Here is a 19,885-nt window from a genome sequence, read left to right on the forward strand (position 1 = left end):
GCACAGGCTCCGGATGCGCAGGCTCAGCAGCCATGGCTCACGGGCCCAGCCACTCCACGGCATGTGGGATCTTCCCGGACCGGGGCATGAACCCGTGTCCCCTGCATCGGCAGGTGGACTCTCAACCACTGCGCCACCAGGGAAGCCCCTGGGGTCTCTTTTATAAAGGCGCTAATCCTACTCATGAGAGCTCCACTCTCATCACCTATTCACCCCAAAGGCCCTACCTCCTAATTCCATCACATTCGGGATTATGTTTCAACATACGAATTTTGGAGGGGACAAAAACATTCAGTCTATAACAACAGCCATAGTTAACTGATACACCACGGGCTCTTCATTTCTTCTCTTAGTGTGACAGTAAAGGTCTTGGAACATTTTAACACTCTGTCAGCCAGTCCTCTTTCAGAACGTTGTGCAGAGCATGAGAAATCTTTTTGTTGTCTGTCCCCACTGCCCAGGAAGCCTGGGGCTCAGGACTGTGGATGATTTCCACTTTCTGGCAGAGGATGGGAGCAATGATGGTAAACGCCTAGGAAGTGCTTGACACTGAGTTTGATAGGGAACAAGGGGAGAGTGTTCCTTGTTATCTATTCTCTGTTTTCTGATGTTCTAAAATTCCCACTTTATTGTGATAAAAATAATCAAAGTGTGGTTTTCGTCAAGAGAGAAGAGGCAGCTGTAATTCTGGCTGTCAACTTGATAGACAGAAACAGCAGATGTTGTAAGGAAATGGAGAAGAGGGAGAGACAGGAAAGATGAGACAAGGAAAGACCTGGGAGATGGATAATATGTGGGTTTGGGAAATGGAAATGGAGATTGAGATAGAGACCAAGCGGAGATGAAGTCGCTGGAATTCTGAGAGGTGTAAACTGAGAAACACCTAGACAGGTGTGTTGGGGGTCCCGAAGACAACTCTCAGGTTTAGAGACTTACTAGAAGGGCTCACAGAACTCAGAAAGGCTGTCATAATCATATTTATGGTATATTACAGTGAAAGGCTAGAGATTAAAATCAGCAAAGGTAAAAGGTGCACAGGGCAGAGTCCAGGAGAGACCAGGCACAAGCTTCCAGTGGTCTCTCCCAGTGGAGTCATAGGACAGTACTTATTTCTTTCCAGTACGTCATGTGATGACATGCATGGAGTATTGCCAGTCAGGTAGCTCACCTGAGCCTCGGTGTCCAGGGTTTTCATTGGGGGTCAGTCACATAGGCATGAAGAACCCAGGGACCATTATTCTGTCTACCACACTGTACAAAGGAAAGTTAGAAAGAAAAAGGTATAAACTCCTGATACCTGCAATGACATGATGAAACTCCAGAGCATTTTACTGAGTGAAAGAAGCTGGGTCAAAAAAAAAAAAAATCCTCATACTGTATGTTTCCATCAGTATGAAGTTCTAGAAAATACAAAGTAATGTATAGTGACAGAAAGATCAGTGGTTTCCTGAAAATGAAGGTGGAGGGAGCGAGGGATAGATTACAAAAAGCCGCAGAGAAACTTCTGGGTATTATGGAAATGTTAGTTAAATTGATTGTAGTGATGGTTTCACATACATATTTCTTTTTTTTTAATTTCTTTATTTAATTTATTTATTTTGGGCTGCATTGGGTCTTTGTTGCTGCGTGCGGGCTTTCTCTAGTTGCGGTGAGTGGGGGCTGCTCTTCATTGCGGTGCGCAGGCTTCTCGTTGCAGTGGCTTCTTTTGTTGCGGAGCACGGGCTCTAGGTGTGCGGGCTTCAGTAGTTGTGGCACACGGGCTTTGTTGCTCCGTGGCACGTGGGATCTTCCCAGACCAGGGCTCGAACCTATGTCCCCTGCATTGGCAGGTAGATTCATAACCACTGCACCACCAGGGAAGCCCCAGCACTTTGTATCTTAATCTGTTCAGGTTATTGTGAAATGCTTAGAACAGCCCCTGGTACCAGGCAATGGCTTGATGAGCGTTGGCTATTATTATTATTACTGCTGGTGGTGTTGTTTTCCGCCAGCCTTTGAGAGGCCCTCTCCTTGATGCATCCTCCAGAGTTTTCCTCCCAGTCTCCCCGTGGTGTTTACTGCCACCTCCTGTGTCTCAAATTCCACAGTGCCGAAAGTTCTGGGGAGCCAGTCTAGCCAGGACCAGAAGCTTGTGTGGACCTGCTGCTAATTCACAACTTCCTGCCTCAGAAGCCACTGTGCCCACAGCTGAGAGCCTCGGCATGGATTGCTACCATCTGACTGGCTCTGGGCTTCCTGTGGCTGCTGGCAGGCTGGTGGCTGGGCACAGCTATCCCTCCTTGGGGTGTGGTGGCTGCAGCCACCTGCTCAGTCCTGCTCTTCCAGATGGGGTCAGCTCTGAATGACCCTAGGGACTTGGGGTCAAAAACTACGAGTCTATATGCCACTTGGTCACAATCCTTTTCTGCTTTCCCTTTCCACTCTGTAAATTTTAAGCCTCTCAGGGCTACTTAAAAAAAACAACAACCTGGGACTTCCCTGGTGGTCCAGGGGGTAAGACTCCACGCTTGCAGTGCAGGGGGCCCGGGTTCGATCACTGATCGGGGAACTAGATCCCGCATGCGTGCTGCAAACTAAAAGTTCGCATGCCGCGACTAGGACCCGGCGCAGCCAAAATAAATAAATAAATATTAAAAGAGAAAACCTTTCACTGAAATATAAGACACAGACAGAAAAGTTCACAAACCATAAAGGGGCAGCTTAATGAACTTTCACAGCTGAATGTCTCTGTGGGACCAACATCCTGATCAAGAAAAAGAATGTTTCTAGCCCCCAGATTCTTCTCTGCCCCAGTGTCCCTTACAATTTCTACCCCTCGAAAATAACCTCTATCCTGGCTTATGACACCAAAGCCTAGTTTTGTCTGCTGTTGACCTCATGTAAACAGAATTATACAGTATGTACACATTAGTGTCTGGCTTCTTTCATGCAGCGGAATCACTCTGAGATTCAGCCATGTTGTTTGTTGCATGTATTAGTTTTCTTCTTTTCTTTTCTTTTCTTTTGGCCACCCTGTGTGGCATGCAGGATCTTAGTTCCCTGACCAGGGATTGAACCCGCACACCCTGCATTGGGAGCATGAAGTCTTAACCACTGGAATGCCAGGGAAGTCCCCTAGTTTTTTTTTTTTGCGGTACGCGGGCCTCTCACTGCTGTGGCCTCTCCTGTTGCGGAGCACAGGCTCCGGACGCGCAGGCTCAGCGACCATGGTTCACGGGCCTAGCCGCTCCGCGGCATGTGGGATCCTCCCGGACCGGGGCACGAACCCGTGTCCCCTGCATCGGCAGGCGGACTCTCAACCACTGCGCCACCAGGGAAGCCCTTCCCCTAGTTTTTTAAATATTAGTTTTTTTATTCTTCTCTGCTGCTATATAGTATTCCATTGTATGAATGTACAAAGTATTTATCCATTCTACAGCTGATTGGATACTTTTAGGTTGGATTCCAGTTGTTGGTTATCATGAATAAAGCTTCTATGAACATTGTAGTACATTATTTTGCTGGACACATGTTGAGTTCTCTATCAGGTAAATACTTAGTAGTGGGATTGCTGGGTCATAGGTTAGGTGTGTATTTAGTTTTAGTAGATGCCATCTTTCTTAAATTAAAGCAGCCCTTCCTGATGCTGTTTGTGACTTCTAATTGTCCTCTAGGATGTATTTTCCCATTTGTCCACTGGAATAGAGTTTTAACAGGACACAGGAACATCCAGCTCAAGACCAGGTTTTTCAGCCTCCCTTGCAGTTAGGTGTGGTCAGGTGACCATGTTTCAGACAATGGGTTGTGAATGGGAGGCCAAGGGTACCACTTCTGAGTCTCATCCTTTAAAGGTTTGGGCATCGGGGGCTTCCCTGGTGGCGCAGTGGTTGAGAGTCCGCCTGCCGATGCAGGGGACACGGGTTCGTGCCCCGGTCTGGGAGGATCCCACATGCCGCGGAGCGGCTGGGCCTGTGAGCCATGGCCACTGAGCCTGCGCGTCCGGAGCCTGTGCTCCACAACGGGAGAGGCCACAACAGTGAGAGGCCCGCGTACCACCAAAAAAAAAAAAAAAATGGTTCGGGCATCTGTGCCCCATCTTCTTTTTTCCCTCCCTGCTCGGATGAGGTAAGAGCCGGCACAGCCACCTTAGACCCCACAGTGGAAGCTATGAGTTACACTGGTTTGTGAGAGAGAAATGAACTTAAGGGTAATAGTCAGAGATGGGTCTCCTGGTCAAATTATGTGTGTGCCCTGGCATGGAGTGCTGTCTGGAAAGGGCGCCTCTTTATAATTCACAAAGGTTTTGGCTGGGCTAATGGTGGCTCCAGAGCAGTGTTATCCTATAGAAATATATATTTTAAATTTATTTGTTTTATTTATTTATTTTTGGCTGTGTTGGGTCTTCGTGGCTGTGCTTCAGCTTTCTGTAGTTGCGGCGAGCGGGGGCTACTCTTCGTCGCGGTGCGTGGGCTTCTCACATTGCAGTGGCTTCTCTTTGTTGCAGAGCACGGGCTCTAGGCATGCAGGCTTCAGTAGTTGTGGTGCGCGGGCTCAGTAGTTGTGGCGCGCAGGCTCAGTAGTTATGGCTCACGGTCTCTAGAGTGCAGGCTCAGTAGATGTGGTGCACGGGCTTAGGTGATCCGCGGCATGTGAGATCTTCCCGGATTAAGGATCGAACCCATTTCCCCTGCATTGGCAGGCGGATTCTTAACCACTGCGCCACCAGGGAAGTCCCTATCCTATAGAAATATAACGTAAGCCATAAATGCAAGCCTCATAGGTAATGTTAATTTTTCAAGTGGCTGTGTTAGAAAAGCAAAAAGAAACAAATGAAATAATAACATATTTAATAATATGATTATATGTTAGATTAATATCAACAATATAAACATATATTAATAATTATAGTCATAGTAAGATGTTAATATTATATAGTTATATTGTAACATATAATGATGTTTTAAAAATTAAAAAAAATTGTTAAAAAAAATTTTATTGGAGTGTAGTTGATTTACAATGTTGTGTTAGTTTCAGGTGTACAGCAAAGTGAATCAGTTATACATATACATCTATCCAACTATATTTTAAATTAGTTTCCCATATAGGTCATTACAGAGTACTGAGTAGAGTTCCCTGTGCTATACAATAGGTTCCCATTAGTTATCTATTTTATATAATGATCTTTAATATGTAACAATAACGATAATATATAGTTGACCCTTGAACAACATGGGTTTGAACTGGGCAGATCCACTTATATGCGGGTTTTTTCCAATAGATACAGTACCTGTACTTTCATTTTACAGATTTTTAAATTAACTAAGTGTGGGGAAAAGTTTGTATTCGATTAGAGATCACAATATGTGGAAGCAAAAGAACTAGAGTTTGGGCTTCCCTGGTGGCGCAGTGGTTGAGGGTCCTCCTGCCGATGCAGGGGACATGCGTCCTGCCCCGGTCCGGGAAGATCCCACATACCACGGAGCGGCTGGGCCCGTGAGCCATGGCTGCTGGGCCAGCGCCCAGAGCCTGTGCTCCGCAACGGGAGAGGCCACAACAGTAAGAGGCCACTTCCTGCCCTTGGGTGAGTCATTTATCAATTCCTTTGTTTTTGAGGCAGAGAGAGCAGTACTAGGATTTTCGACCACGTGGGGGTCAGTGCCCCTAACCTCCAGTTTCTTCGGGTGTCAACTGTAATTAATAATATATTATACTTAACACAATTTCTCCAAAATTTTATTATTTGAACATGTAATACAATATAAAAATTGTTGAGATGTTTTATAATCTTTTTTTTTTTTCCAGTAAGTCTTGGAAATCTGGTGTGTGTGTTATACTCAGGGAGGGCACATCTCAAGTTGGACTCACCACATTTCAGTTACTCAGTAGCTGCATGTGGCTGTTGGCTGCTGTATTGAGCCGCCCAGGTCGGGTCTTGAGGAAGAGGATGAAGAGACACCAGCATAAAGGTTGCTAATACTGAGAACGATGTATGTACCCCCTCTGCCCTGCAAGTCCATTTCTAGAGAGTTATCTGCAATAAGTCCTCATACACAGGCACCAGGATGTATGTGCAAGGGTGCTCACTGTGATATGGACAAAAATATTGGAAACAACCTAAAGTTCCACCAACAGGGAAGTGATCAAATAAACAGGTTTCAAACTAACAGTGGACTTACGATGCTGTTACAAAAACACGAGGTGTTTAAATGTACTTACAAAAACATTATTCTGAAAAAATAGTGATAAAAACACATTATTGGAACAATTGATGAAATGTGAATGAGGATGGTGGCTTACATAAGGTGTTGTATCACATTTCCTTTCTGCTTTTACTATCCCAGCCACTTCCCTTTAAATTTGAAATTACATCAACATGAAAAGTTATAAGAATTATTCTGAGAGACAGTTCATAACTTCGCTAAAGGTCCAGGACATAGAAAATGTTAAGAACTCAAGATTTGGAGGCAATGCACAACTTTGGTCCAAAAATCTTAAAAAAATCAAGAGGGTGTGACCTTGCCTCCTGAGTCTCCCACAGCTCAGGGGCCCTCTTATTTTTTTTTTAATTAATTAATTTTTGGCTGTGTTGGGTCTTCGTTGCTGTGTCCTGGTTTTCTCTACTTGGGGGCGAGCAGGGGCTACTCTTTGGTGTGGTTCATGGGCTTCTCGTTGCGGTGGCTTATCTTTGTTGCGAAGCACAGGCTCTAGGCACGTGGGCTCAGTAGCTGTGGCGCTCAGGCTTACTTGCTCCACGACATTTGGGATCTTCCCGGACCAGGGCTGGAACCTGTGTACCCTGCATTGGCAGGCGGATTCTTGACCACTGCGCCACCAGAAAAGTGCCTCAGACGCCCTCTTGAGGTCAGGGTTGGTACAATAACCACGCATTCCTACCAGCACCAAATCCCCAACACTAGACCTACAAAATCCTCCCCGAGTCACGTCCACAACACATGGCTTCATTTAGTAGAACAGAAACTTGCCGAACATCGTGCACTCACATATCCATTCCCAAACACAAACACCACATTTGTAAAAGTCTGGGTGAATGCACTCCAAACTGCTAATAGGAGTTTCAGAAGGTTAGCTGTCAGGGGATTTTTCAATGCTTTTTTTGGGGGGGTGGGGATGAGGAGGGTCTTTCTGGATTGTTCAAATGTTTACAAGGTGCATGGATCATCTTTGCAATAAAAAGAAAGCTAGATCTTCACAAATTGAAGCTTGCTGGAGAAAAATACTATTTGTGGAGGAATGATGTGGGTGGTCTACAGGAGAGTTGCAGACAAGCATGGGAAAAATGAACCTGTTTCTGCACCTGTCGTAATAATCATGCTCATTGTGGTAGACTGAAGAATCGTTCCCAGTGATGTCTGCATCCTAATTCCTGGAACCCAGGGCGTGACTTTATATAGGAAAAAGGACTTTGCAGATAAATTAAGGATCTTGAAATGGGAGATTATCCTGGATTATCTAGGGGGTCCTTAAATGTAATCACAAGGGTCCTTAAATGAGGGAGGCAGAGGGAGATTTGAGACACACAGTAGGAGGGAAGGAGATGTGACTGTAGAGGCAGAGATTGGAGTGATGTGGCCACAAGCCAAGGAATGCTGGCGGAGAACAGAACTGGAAGAGGCAGGAACAGATTCTGCTCTGGAGTCTATAGAGGAAGTGTGGCCTTGGCAACATTTTGATTTCGGATTTCTGGTCTCTAGAACTGTGAAAGGATACATTTTTGTTGCTTTAAGCTACTCAGTTAATGGCAATTTGTTACAGCAGCAATAAGAAACTAAATCAGGTAGGATCCTTCCCTGCCCCAGACTCCAGCATGTTTCCACAAGAACCCAGAATGGGGCTGGAAAGGATGGTAGTGGCTCTGGGTGTGTTTGCCAACTTCAAAACTCTAGGGAGGGGCTTCCCTTATGGCGCAGTGGTTGAGAGTCCGCCTGCCGATGCAGGGGACACGGGTTCATGCCCCGGTCCGGGAAGATCCCACATGCCGTGGAGCGGCTGGGCCCGTGAGCCATGGCCACTGAGCCTGCGTGTCCGGAGCCTGTGCTCCGCAACGGGAGAGGCCACAGCAGTGAGAGGCCCACGTACTGCAAAAAAAAAAAAAACCTCTAGGGAGGAAGATGGAACAGTCCCCAAGTGCTGGGCCACCTCCACAGACTTGCTTTGCCTCTCTGGGCCTCAATGGAACCTGGTTGGGAGGCTGGGTCTCACAATCCCTGTTTCCCAGGTTTAAGCCAGTTGGATCCCTGAGATTTTCCACTGCTACCTGGGGCCATAGAAGGAAAGGGAGAGATCATCTCAAATGGGTCAAACCAAGGCCTGGAGAGGGGCCGAGCCTAGATGGAGCGGGGGTCTCTTTCGTCTGGCTTCCTCCCTCCTGGGACCTGGAACTTCCTCGGGTTTCGGAGCCCCTGCCTCCTTCCTGTGGCTGGGAGGAGGTGATCAGGTCTCTCTGGGTGTGTGCCCCGCGGAAGGAGCCCTAGACCAATGAGAACCCCAGAGGGAAAAGACGGATCATTTCCTCTTCGCCTATCTGCAGACTCACTTGGGGCTTTAAAAACCACAGCCCTCAGGCAGGAGGGAACCTTTGATCAGCGGAGAACCCGGGAGAAACCTGAATATGGTGAGTCTTGGCGGGGGGAGTGGGGGGCAGACACCCTCTACCTGCGCGCTCTCCCTTCTGGGCCCGCCCCCCCCCCCGCCTTCTCTCCTCTTTCTCATCTCAGACTCTCCCACTCCAGGTCTGGGAGGCAGCTAAAGAGTTAGATTGTCAAGGGATTATATGGCCCACGATTAGCTTCGACTTTTTCTTTTTCTTTCTGTTAAATAGCTCCAAATCCCTAAAGGGTATTCAGTGAAACTCCCTTCCCTCCCCAGAGCTTCAGATTCATTGTAGCTTCCCCCAGAGGCAACGGTGGGCACCAGTTTGTGGTGGATCCTTCTGGAAACAGTCTACAGGTGCTCCAGGGCAGCGTAGGGAACGAAGTAAGGAGTAGTTTGACACGAGGGTCATAATGAAATGGGGTTCAAACCCTGCCTTTCCTGTGTAATAGCGGACGAGACCCGTCTTTTTGAACCTCCTTCTCTTTTTTTTTTTTTTGCGGTACGCGGGCCTCTCACTGCTGTGGCCTCTCCCGTTGCGGAGCACAGGCTTCGGACGCGCAGGCTCAGCAGCCATGGCTCACAGGACCAGCCGCTCCGCAGCATGTGGGATCCTCCCGGACCGGGGCACGAACCCGTGTCCCCTGCATCGGCAGGCAGACTCTCAACCACTGCACCACCAGGGAAGCCCTGAACCTCCTTCTCTTTATCAGGAAGATGGGGATAGTAACCCTACAGAGCGGAATCTACATCATAGGGTCGTGGGGAGAATTAAATGAGATAATACACAGAAAGCTCTTACAGCGGTGCCTGGCATACAGTTGGCCCTCAATGCTTGTGACGTGTCTATCCTTTCTCCCCCACCCACCCTATAAAGGGAAGTCTCTTTTACACATTATCTTACGTCTTTTTTTTTTCTTTCATGAATAACATTATATTATTGCCCAGCATTTATTGAGCGCTTACTGCATGCCAGGCACTATGCTAGGCACTTGACATTTATGAATTTTGACTTAAACCATCTGTGAGGAAGGTATCATCCCCATGTATTTCAGGGAAATTGCCTCTTTCCTTTTATCAGCTATGTGATATGCCAGTGGGAGTTTCCATCTCTTATCAAAGGAGATTTAGGCTGTCCAATACTTTGTTTTTAAAACCAAAATTAGGGAATTCCCTGGTGGTCCAGTGGTTAAAACTCAGTGCCTTCACTGCCGAGGGCCGGTGTTAGATCCCTGGTCAGGGAGCTAAGATCCCACAAACTGCGTGGCAAAACCAAACCAAACCAAAACCAAACCCAAATTACATCTTTGGACCCACATCTGGGTTTCCGGAACTGCAAATGCTGAATCCAAGGCATGGGCAATTTTTATTTTAACAGATATTGACAAAGCTTGTACCAATTTACGTTCCTCATCTACAGAGCATGAGAGTGTCTACTTGTCTAGACCCCCATCTGCATAGTTATATGGAACTTTTTTATTTTTGCCAACCTGAAAGGCAGTTCATTGCATCCTCAAAGGATCTGAAGGCTTGTCTTTTTCTCGTGGTTTTTAAAATGCAAGTGCTTATGTTCCTTTGTGCTCAGGGATGTTGAGTCACAAAGATTGCAAATTCAAGAAGGTAAATCTGAGTCGAGATGCTCACCTCCACCCTTGTATCCCATGTCTCAGAGGATGCTATATTGGTTTCAACTGGTTCTGTGGGTGAATTGTTTAAAGACGTTGTGTCCATGTAGGAACAGGGAGAGGGATGTCCCGGAAAAAAAGCAAACTGTGTCTTCTGCGTATTTACTAGTTCTGACAGCATTCCTAAGTGAGTGTGTTATTTCCACTGTAATGGAGGGGACAGTTGGCAGGACTTTCCTGCTGTGAGGATGGCGAGACTGAAGCCCAGTGAGGGAGGGGAGGGGCTGGGGCAGAGTTTACCACCCACCAGCTGCTTGACTGTAGCCATGTCATGCCTCTTTAAAAAAAAATTTATTTATTTAGCTGTGCTGGGTCTTAGTTGTGTCATGCATGTGGGATCTAGTTCCACGACCGGGGATCGAACCCAGGCACCCTGCATTGGGAGCACGGAGTCTTAACCACGGGACCACCAGGGAAGTCCCCTGTCATGCCTCTTAAGTCTTTCCACTTTTCTTCCTCCCCTGAGCATCAACCCCATCCAAGCCCCCATCTTCGCTGGAGTGGGTCCCTGCCCTTGCCTCCTCTCTGGTCCTCTTGCCTCTAGTCTTACCTCCTCACAGCAGCCAGAGGGATCTTTCTAAAGAGAAACTCTCATCTAGTCCCTCTGCAGCTCCAAGACCATCCATGGCTCCCCATTACCCCAGGATAAAATACATATCCTTTAACATGGCACCTGTGGCTCCTCCAACCTCATCTTGGCTACCTGCCAGCCACGCTGATGTTCGTTCATTTTTCTGGTGTGTGGACACTCCTCCCTGTTACCTTGTGGCCTTTTGCCTTGAATGCATGCCCCTCACTCCCAACACACTTGAGGTTTGGTAGCCTCTCAGAGAGGGCTCTGGAGTTGGACTCTCAGAAGTTCTCTCCTACCTCTGCCACTTGCTAACTGCGAGGACTAGGAAAGGTCTCTTAAGCTTTCTGTAGCCTCAGTTTTCTCATCTGTAAAATGGGTGTTGCAATGGCAACAATGCTCATAGGGTCATCCTGTGGATTAAATGAGATGATACATGGGACTTCCCTGGTGGTCCAATGGTTAAGACTCTGCGCTTCCACTGCAAGGTGCGCAGGTTCGATTCCTGGTTGGGGAACTAAGAACCCGCATGCCACATGACCTAAATAAATAAATAAGCAAGCTGATATGTGAAAAGGATTTAGAACAGAGCTTTGGCAATTCTGAGTTCGTTTCTCGTAAGCATCTTCTTCACCCTGTTCTCCTCCGATCCATTCATGACTCCTCACTGCCACCACCCTAGTGCAAGCCACCATCATCCCTCACCGCAGCTAGACAATCCCAACCTCCTCTTCTTGTCAGCTTCTGATCGGGAGCCCTTTCTCCACACAACAGACAAGGGCTCTTGAAATGAGCCTGTGAACTTAGGAACAATAAGAGTACCCTGCCCTTGGGGTTGTTGTGGCATAAATACTGTGGTTAGGGAATTGACGAACTAATGCCTGGGAAGCACGGAGAACAGCGCCCGGCACTTAGGAATCACTTAGGAGCCCCAAGACCTGTGCTGTCTGAGACGGTAGCCACAAGCCACATGTGGCTGGTGAAATTTAATTAAAATGACAGAAAAGTAAAAGTTCAGTTCCCAGACACATCTGCCACATTTCATGCACTCAACAGCCACAGGTGACTGGTGGCTACCATCTTGGATGGTGCACATCTGGAACATTTCCATCAGTACAGAGAGTTCTGTTGAACGGTGCTGTGGTTTTATTTCACCAAGACCCTTCTCCTGGTCCCACACCAGGCTGGATTCTCTATTGAACACACTCAGTTCCCATCCCTGAGGATTAATTTCTCTCCCAGTAGACCATAACCTCTCCGAGGGCAGGTGCCATGTATGTCAGGAACAAATCCCCGAGCCTGTTAGTATTTGTGCAATGAAGAAATATTATTAGAATCTTTCCTAGACTCCTAGAATGGTAGAACCATGAATACTTTTGTATAGTCTATATAACATCCGTTCTGGGGGGAAAGGGCGGTGCGTTCACTGGTATGGCTCTGCATATAAGAAGAACAAAAGCAAATATGGTAAAAGCTTCCTTCCAATGCTTGCCCTCCAACCCACTACTTCCCTTCCCCAGGGGAAACCACTGTTACAGATTTCCTCTGCCTGCTTCTGGAACTAGTCTGTGCATACACAAGCAAACACACACACACACACACACACATACACACACACGGAGAGATAGAATGATAGAGACAGAGGGGAGGGAGGGGGAGGAAGGAAGGGAGAGAGAGAGAAAAACTGAGAGAGTGAGAGAGAGAGAGAGATTCCTCTTTTGTAGGTAGCGTGCTTCACACACTGTTCAGTTCTTACTTTTTCTATTTCACCCTAGATCTTGGAGCTCTTTCCACACACATCCTTACGTAAACTTCCTCATTCTTTTGACGGTTGCATAGTATTCTTTTGCCTGGATCTGCCATCGTTAATTTAGTCAGTCCCCTCTTGCGGGATGCTTCGGCTATTTCTGTTCTTTGTAGAGATGCTGCAATGGCAAAACTTTGCAAGCCTGTTTTATAGGGAGCATCCTAGACATCACAAAGGGTTGGAATCAGCATCTTTTTTCTGCACTTGTGAAGTCAGTGAGAGGAAAGGGCCTCGTGAGTTCATTCCAGAAAAGGAACTTTGTCAGCTGATGAAAGGGGTAGTGGTGAGCGTGAGAGCAGGGGGTGGGGAGGCTCCTCTTTTTTGGGGTCTGGGTTATTCTGCGGCTAAGCATGGCCGAGAGCTTGTGAAACGAGCAGGGACAAAAGTTAGCTTCATGTATCATGTCTGAGGTGGACATTTAAAATATTTAACATCCTGCTAAGGTGCAGAGCCCCCCTGAGCAGGGTCTGGGGCCTCTTACCATGCCCGGCATTAACCCTTTGGTGCATGGGAACTGGGAGTGGGGCGTCCCAAAGTAGAAAATGGGAGGCCAGGGTGCTGGGAGTGGGGATGGTACAGGTGGGTGGCTCAGGGCAGGGGCTCGTTATCAATGGAAATAATTCAACAATTTTAACATTTTGGAAACATTTTCACACTTATAGAAAAATTACAAGAATAATACAAAGAACTTCCATATACTCTTTACCCAGATTCTCCAAGTTTGCTTTGTCTGTCTACTATCTATCTATCTATCTATCTATCTATCTATCTATCTATCTATCTATTTATCTATCTATCGTCTACTGTCTTTTTTCCTGAAACAGTTGAGAGTAAGTTGCAGGCATCATGTCCTTTGTCCCCCCAATATTTCGGTGTCTCCTTCTCAAGAACAAGGACATTCATTTACACAAGCACAGCACAACGATCAATGTCAGGAAATTTACTGTTTGGTGAGATACTATTATCTATATCCAAACGTTGCAATACTAGATAATATTCAAACTTGCTCAATTGTCCAAATAATGCCCTTTAGAGTGAATTTGTTTTTCCTGCTCCAGACTCTGGTCCAGGATGTCCCATTACATTTGGTTGTCCTGGCTCTTTAGTTCCCATTCATCTGGAACGGTCCTTTGGTCCTTTCTTGTCTCTATGACACTGGCATTTTAATTTTAATTGAGTATAATTCACGTAACATACAATTCACCATTTTATTTATTTATATTAATTTTTATTGGAGTATGGTTGCTTTGCAATGTCGTGTTAGCCTCTACCACACAACAAAATGAATCAGCCATACACACTAATTCACCATTTTAAAGTGTACCATTCAGTGACATTTAGTACATTCAAGATGCTGTCCCATCACTATCTTTATCTATTTCCAGAACCTTTTAATCACCCTCAAAAGAAACCCTGTACCCATTAAGCACTCCCTCCCTGATTCCCTTCCCCCAGTCCCTGGCAATGACTAGCACATTCCCCATCTCTATGAATTTGCCTCTTCTGGACACCTCATGTAAATGGAACCATACGATCTGTGACCTTTTGTGCCTGACTTCTTTCACTCAGCATAATGTTTACAAGCTTCATCCACGTTGTAGCTTGTATCAATACTTCATCCCTTTTTATGGCTAAATAATATTCCACTGCATGGGTATAGCATACCCTGTTCATCCACTCATCAGCTGACATTGACATTTTCCCTCTGGATAATTTAATCACTGCTATGGCTCTACCAGCAAGTACCCTGGACCATCAGCCCGATTGACCCAGTTGACTGTAGGGTAACATAAAGGAACTAGAAATAAAAAAACAGTTGTTCAGAGAAAGATCTGAGCTCTTCAATAATTGTAAGATCAATAAATAATAGGAGCATTGCCGTTTCTCGTCTCCCTCTAGTGTACCAGGCATCTTGCCAGGTGCTTAAACATTTTTCATCTTATTTAATCCGCAAGCTGGGTGTTTAGTGGGTATCAACCTCAGCCTGCAAATTTAGGTGCCCTAAAAATCCAGCTCTTATTATTTCTGTAATAATGATTTCTATTTTTCTCTATCTCCTTTCCCTGGGTTGGTGACGAAGTCACCTTCAGAGCTGGGTTCCAAGGGCCACAGAGCTCACCCCTCAAGTGTCCTTACCCCATTGACAGCTCCCCTGGAGATGTTCAGGGGCAGCCTGCCTGGATTTGCATCCCAATCTAAACAGAGTTGAATTCCCATTTACGTGACTGGAACAGGCTACTTGATCTTCTAGCGCCTCTGTTTTCTCATCAATAAAATGGACATATTAATAGAACCTACTTGTAGGGTCGTGGTCAGGACTGAAAGAGCTAATGTTGTGCTTGGAGCATAGTAGATGCTCAATCAATACTGTCTACTTTAGTATGATCATTCCATGTCCTGCATGGGGATTTTTCTGCCGTGTCTGGTGCCTCTGGGTTACAGTTTTGCATCCAAGGCTGTTTCCAGCTCAGCTGCTACCCTTTCTCTCTCGGAGGGGTATGACACTTCCAGGTAGCTCTGTCTGGGGAAGAAGTGCTCAAGACCTTTCTGTTCTTTATCTTATTATGGAAATTTTCAAACACACAAAAATAGAGAGAATAATATTGTGAACACCCAATGTACCCATCACCCAGCCTCCAACAGTTATCAACACTTTGCTATTCTAAGTCATCTTTGGTCCTCCCTTCTTCCCTTCCTTCTTCCTTCCTCTCTCCTTCCCTCTAGCTATTTTTTTCTGGAGTGTTTTAAAGCAAATCCAAGACATCCTACTTTACTTGCTAAGTATCTCTATCAGAAATAGCCTTCCCCCACTTTTTGAAAACATAAGCACAGTATCATATCACCCTCAATAAAATTAGCAATAATTCCTTACTATCGTCAAATATCCAGTCCACTTTTTTTTTTTTTTTTTTTTTTTCGGTATGCGGGCCTCTCACTGTTGTGGCCTCTCCCGTTGCGGAGCACAGGCTCCGGACGCGCAGGCCCAGCAGCCATGGCTCACGGGCCCAGCCGCTCCACGGCATGTGGGATCTTCCCGGACCGGGGCACGAACCTGCGTCCTTTGCATCGGCAGGCAGACTCTCAACCACTGCGCCACCAGGGAAGCCCCTCCAGTCCATTTTTAAATCTCCCAGATTGTCTCTAAAATATCTTCTTTCTCATATGATTATTCCAATTGGATCCAACCAAGGTCTCCATTTTGCCTTTGCTTGATATGCTTCTTAAATCTCTTTTAATCCATGACACTTCCGGTTCCTTCCCCTGCCCCCTTTTTAAAAATCTTTTGGCCGCGCTGCACGACATGTAGGATCTTAGTTCCCCAACCAGGGATTGAACCTGTGCTCCCTGCATTGGCAGCGCGGAGTCTTAGCCACTGGACCGCCAGGGAAGTACCTCCTCTTCCTTTTTAAAAATGCCATTTATTTGTGAGAGTAACAAGACCATTTGTCCTGTAGAGTTTCCTGAGTTCTGATTGGGCTGATTTTGTCCCTGTGGTGTTATTTATCGCGTTCCTCTCTCCTCTGCTTTTCCTGTAAACTGGTAGTTTTAGATCTAGAATCTTGATTAGATTTACCTTCTTTTTTTTTTCTTTTTGGCAAAAATTACTTCATAGGTGGTGCCGTATCCTTTCTACTGCATCACATCAGATAGAGCAAATGTCTACTTGTCTCTCTTCTCAAGGTGCTGAGGCTGAATGGAGGCCTTGCGGTGCCAGCTCAACCTATTTATTATAAAGTTACTGTCTGTTTTTCACCTGATGGTTTTATTAGGTGTTGTTGATTGTCATCCAGATCCATGTTTCCTTAAGTCTATCATTCCTTCTGCAAGTATTATTTTTAGATTCTTCTCTAAAGAAGGCCCTCCCACATTGACTCTTTATTTCCCTGAAATATACTCTGTACAGAAATGCCAGGATAAGTGCTTGATTCATTCCCTTTCCAGAATAAAAATATGACCAATGGGTTTATTTGCTTTTATTACCATTATGAACTCATAGATCTTTATTATTAATGTATTTTATTGCATCACAGGTATTATTTATTATTAATATATACTCAAATTGTGCCATCTTTTTTTTTTTTTTTTTGCGGTACGCAGGTCTCTCACTGTTGTGGTCTCTCCCGTTGCGGAGCACAGGCTCCGGACGCGCAGGCTCAGTGGCCATGGCTCACGGGCCCAGCCGTTCCGCGGCATGTGGGATCTTCCCGGACCGGGGCACGAACCCGTGTCCCCTGCATCGGCAGGCGGACTCTCAACCACTGCGCCACCAGGGAAGCCCTGTGCCATCTTTTGCCTAGTGGGAGCTTTTTCAGGCTGTCTCTGTGATATGTCCCTATCATTATTTAAAATTTTTTCTTACTTTCTAGTGTGAGATGTTCTGGGCTCATCTTGTATATTTTCTGTCCCAGAACAGGAATCAGCCTTTCTCCAAGGAGCCCTGGTTCCTTTGAATGCCAGGTGGTAATTAAAGACCATAATCTGTGCACCAAGATACCCTTTGTTCTTGAACTCATATCCTTCTCTATTCCTTTCATTCCTTCTGCCCTGCCTCTGGCAAGGTACAAGTCTATTTTTTTTTTTTTTTTTTTTTTTTTTTTGTGCGGTACGCGGGCCTCTCACTGTTGTGGCATCTCCCATTGCGGAGCCCAGGCTCCGGACGCGCAGGCTCAGCGGCCATGGCTCACGGGCCCAGCCGCTCCGCAGCATGTGGGATCTTCCCGGACCGGGGCACGAACCCGTGTCCCCTACATCGGCAGGCGGACTCTCAACCGCTGCGCCACCAGGGAAGCCCAAGTCTATTTCTTATTCTTCCTCTTGCTGCCCCTAAATATTTTCTCTCTGCTCTGAGACTGAGGTTTTGGGCTAATGAGAGCTAAAACTGAAGGACTGCTATAGGAGTTAACCAGGAATGAAATGGAGGCAAGAAGCAGTAATGGAACTTGCAGAGGGCCATGTAGGCTTCAAGTAGGACGGTTGGGATCTGGGTCCTAGTGTCGTGCTGGGCCATCCTGGTACCCAGGGCAGAAGGACACATGTGTGCCCCTATCTACACTTAGGAAAATATCCTTCCATAGTTTGAACCAAGTAGAAAAAGTAAATAAAGCTTTACCAACCCCCTTTCCAAAACAACCCCTCCTAAGACCCCATGACTATACATAAAGCCCCACATTGCTTGCTATGTTTGCACGCCATTGTCAACCTGCAAAAACCCACCCAGCTGGGAATGAAAACTGTGGGCTGATCTGCAGGTTCCTCTTGCATCATAATGCAGGGCCATAAACCAAACAAACAACTGCAGCAGGTTGCCTTCATTTAAAATTAGAATTTTTTTGCACTGTGGTTTGTTTTCTGGGGGGGGTGGGGGGGCATTCATCTTGATTCTTTAAAATATTGCATTAAGATATTATGTCTCTTCACTTTGCTGTACACCTGAAACTAACACAACATTGTTAAATCACCTATACTCCAATGAAAATTTAAAAAATAAGTAAATAAAAAATAAAATTTAGGGCATAGCTCAGAACTTGGGCTATCAATTTCGGATTTATGTTCATATGATTATTAGCTTATTCTCCTCTAAGTATTAAAGTGCAGAATTAACTTTAAAAAATGATATTATGTATCTTGATGACTGGTGCTTCCTGTCTACCCCTTATGCCTGAGTACATGAGGCCCTGTTGAAACACTGCTGACTCTGGGTAGCTGCTCCCAGGCAGAGCACAGAGCTGCCTCAGTGGGCGGGAGGCAGCCAAAGGGAGTGATGCTGCTGGAGGTGGTGTTGGTGGGGGAACTACCTACTCAGTAATATCATCTCAGTTTGTTGGTGACATTAAAGGTGTCTTAACAAGCAGTGTGTCATGGGTACTGGCCAGAGTGGAGAGTGACCACAGTACTGTAGCAGGCCTAGGCTTTAACCATTCGGTTGCTAGATTCTGGGGAAGTCCAGGGACTTCAGGGGGAGGTGGCAGGATGGCACGGAGACCCATTAGCATGGAAGGGTTTTTACCATTTTTAATAAGTGGTATGACACCCCAGCTGGCTCTCAGCCCTCAGCATCCCCATTTCCCTGGGAGAAACCTAAGACTTAAAGAAGTGGAGTGATGGGCTTTGAGTAGCTCTGATGGGCCCCCCTGCCACCTGTCTGCAGACTTATACCATCCCTGCTTCTCTGATTCCACCCAGGACTCCATGACTAATAGCACCCCTGATTACTACGATTATAGCAACTGGACCGATAACCCCCACATACTGGTGGATGACTCTTCCCAAATCCGCAGGCTGCATGTACCAGATGTGATCGCCCTGGTAATCTTTGCAGTCGTCTTCCTGGTGGGAGTGCCAGGCAACGCCCTGGTGGTCTGTGTGACGGGGTCCGAGGTCAAGCGAACCGTCAATGCCATCTGGTTTCTCAACCTGGCAGTGGCTGACCTCCTCTCCTGCCTGGCGCTGCCCGTCTTGTTTTCATCCATCGTCCAGCACAACCACTGGCCCTTCGGTGACGCTGCTTGTGGAATCCTGCCCTCTCTCATCCTGCTCAACATGTATGCCAGCATCTTGCTCCTGGCCACCATCAGCGCCGACCGCTTCCTGCTGGTGTTTAATCCCATCTGGTGCCAGAACTATCGAGGGGCCCGCATGGCCTGGGTGGCCTGCGCTGTGGCCTGGGCTTTGGCTCTACTGCTGACCATACCTTCCTTTGCGTTTCGTAAAGTCCATGTGGAACACTTCCCACCCAAGGTGACGTGTGTGGTTGACTATGGTAAGGACCGTTTATATATAGAGAGGGCCGTGGCCATCATCCGGCTGGTCGTGGGCTTCCTGGGGCCGCTGGTCACACTTACAGTCTGTTACACCTTCCTTCTGATCCGGGCTTGGAGCCGCAGTGCCACCCGTTCCACCAAGACTCTCAAGGTGGTGGTGGCAGTGGTGACCAGCTTCTTTGTCTTCTGGCTGCCCTACCAGGTGACAGGGATGATGCTGTTTTTTTCCCACAAGACAAACTTCAAATCCGTGTCCAGTTTGGATGCCCTGTGTGTCTCCATAGCTTACATCAACTGCTGTATTAACCCCATCATCTACGTGGTCGCTGCCCAGGGCTTTCATGCCCGGTTCCTCAAGTCTCTCCCCTCCAGGCTCCGGGATGTGTTGGCCGAAGACTCCATGGGCAGGGAAAGCAAGTCCAACACGTTCTCCACAGTGGACACCCCGGCCCTGAAGACCCAGGAGGTGTAA

At 46.7% G+C, this 19,885-nt stretch overlaps 1 protein-coding gene across 1 annotated transcript; it reads left to right on the top strand.

The window, feature by feature from the left end:
* Window positions 1-18,413: 18,413 nt before the first annotated feature.
* Window positions 18,414-19,885, top strand: C5AR1 (complement C5a receptor 1; the record flags this gene model as incomplete). Its single annotated transcript, XM_079724119.1, has 2 exons — window positions 18,414-18,434; window positions 18,836-19,885. The coding sequence occupies 2 exons, from the start codon at window positions 18,414-18,416 to the stop codon at window positions 19,883-19,885; spliced, it is 1,071 nt and encodes a 356-aa protein (XP_079580245.1).

Source organism: Hyperoodon ampullatus, assembly GCF_949752795.1.
Source record: "Hyperoodon ampullatus genome assembly, chromosome: 18".
In the NCBI taxonomy this organism is placed as follows: domain Eukaryota; kingdom Metazoa; phylum Chordata; class Mammalia; order Artiodactyla; family Ziphiidae; genus Hyperoodon; species Hyperoodon ampullatus.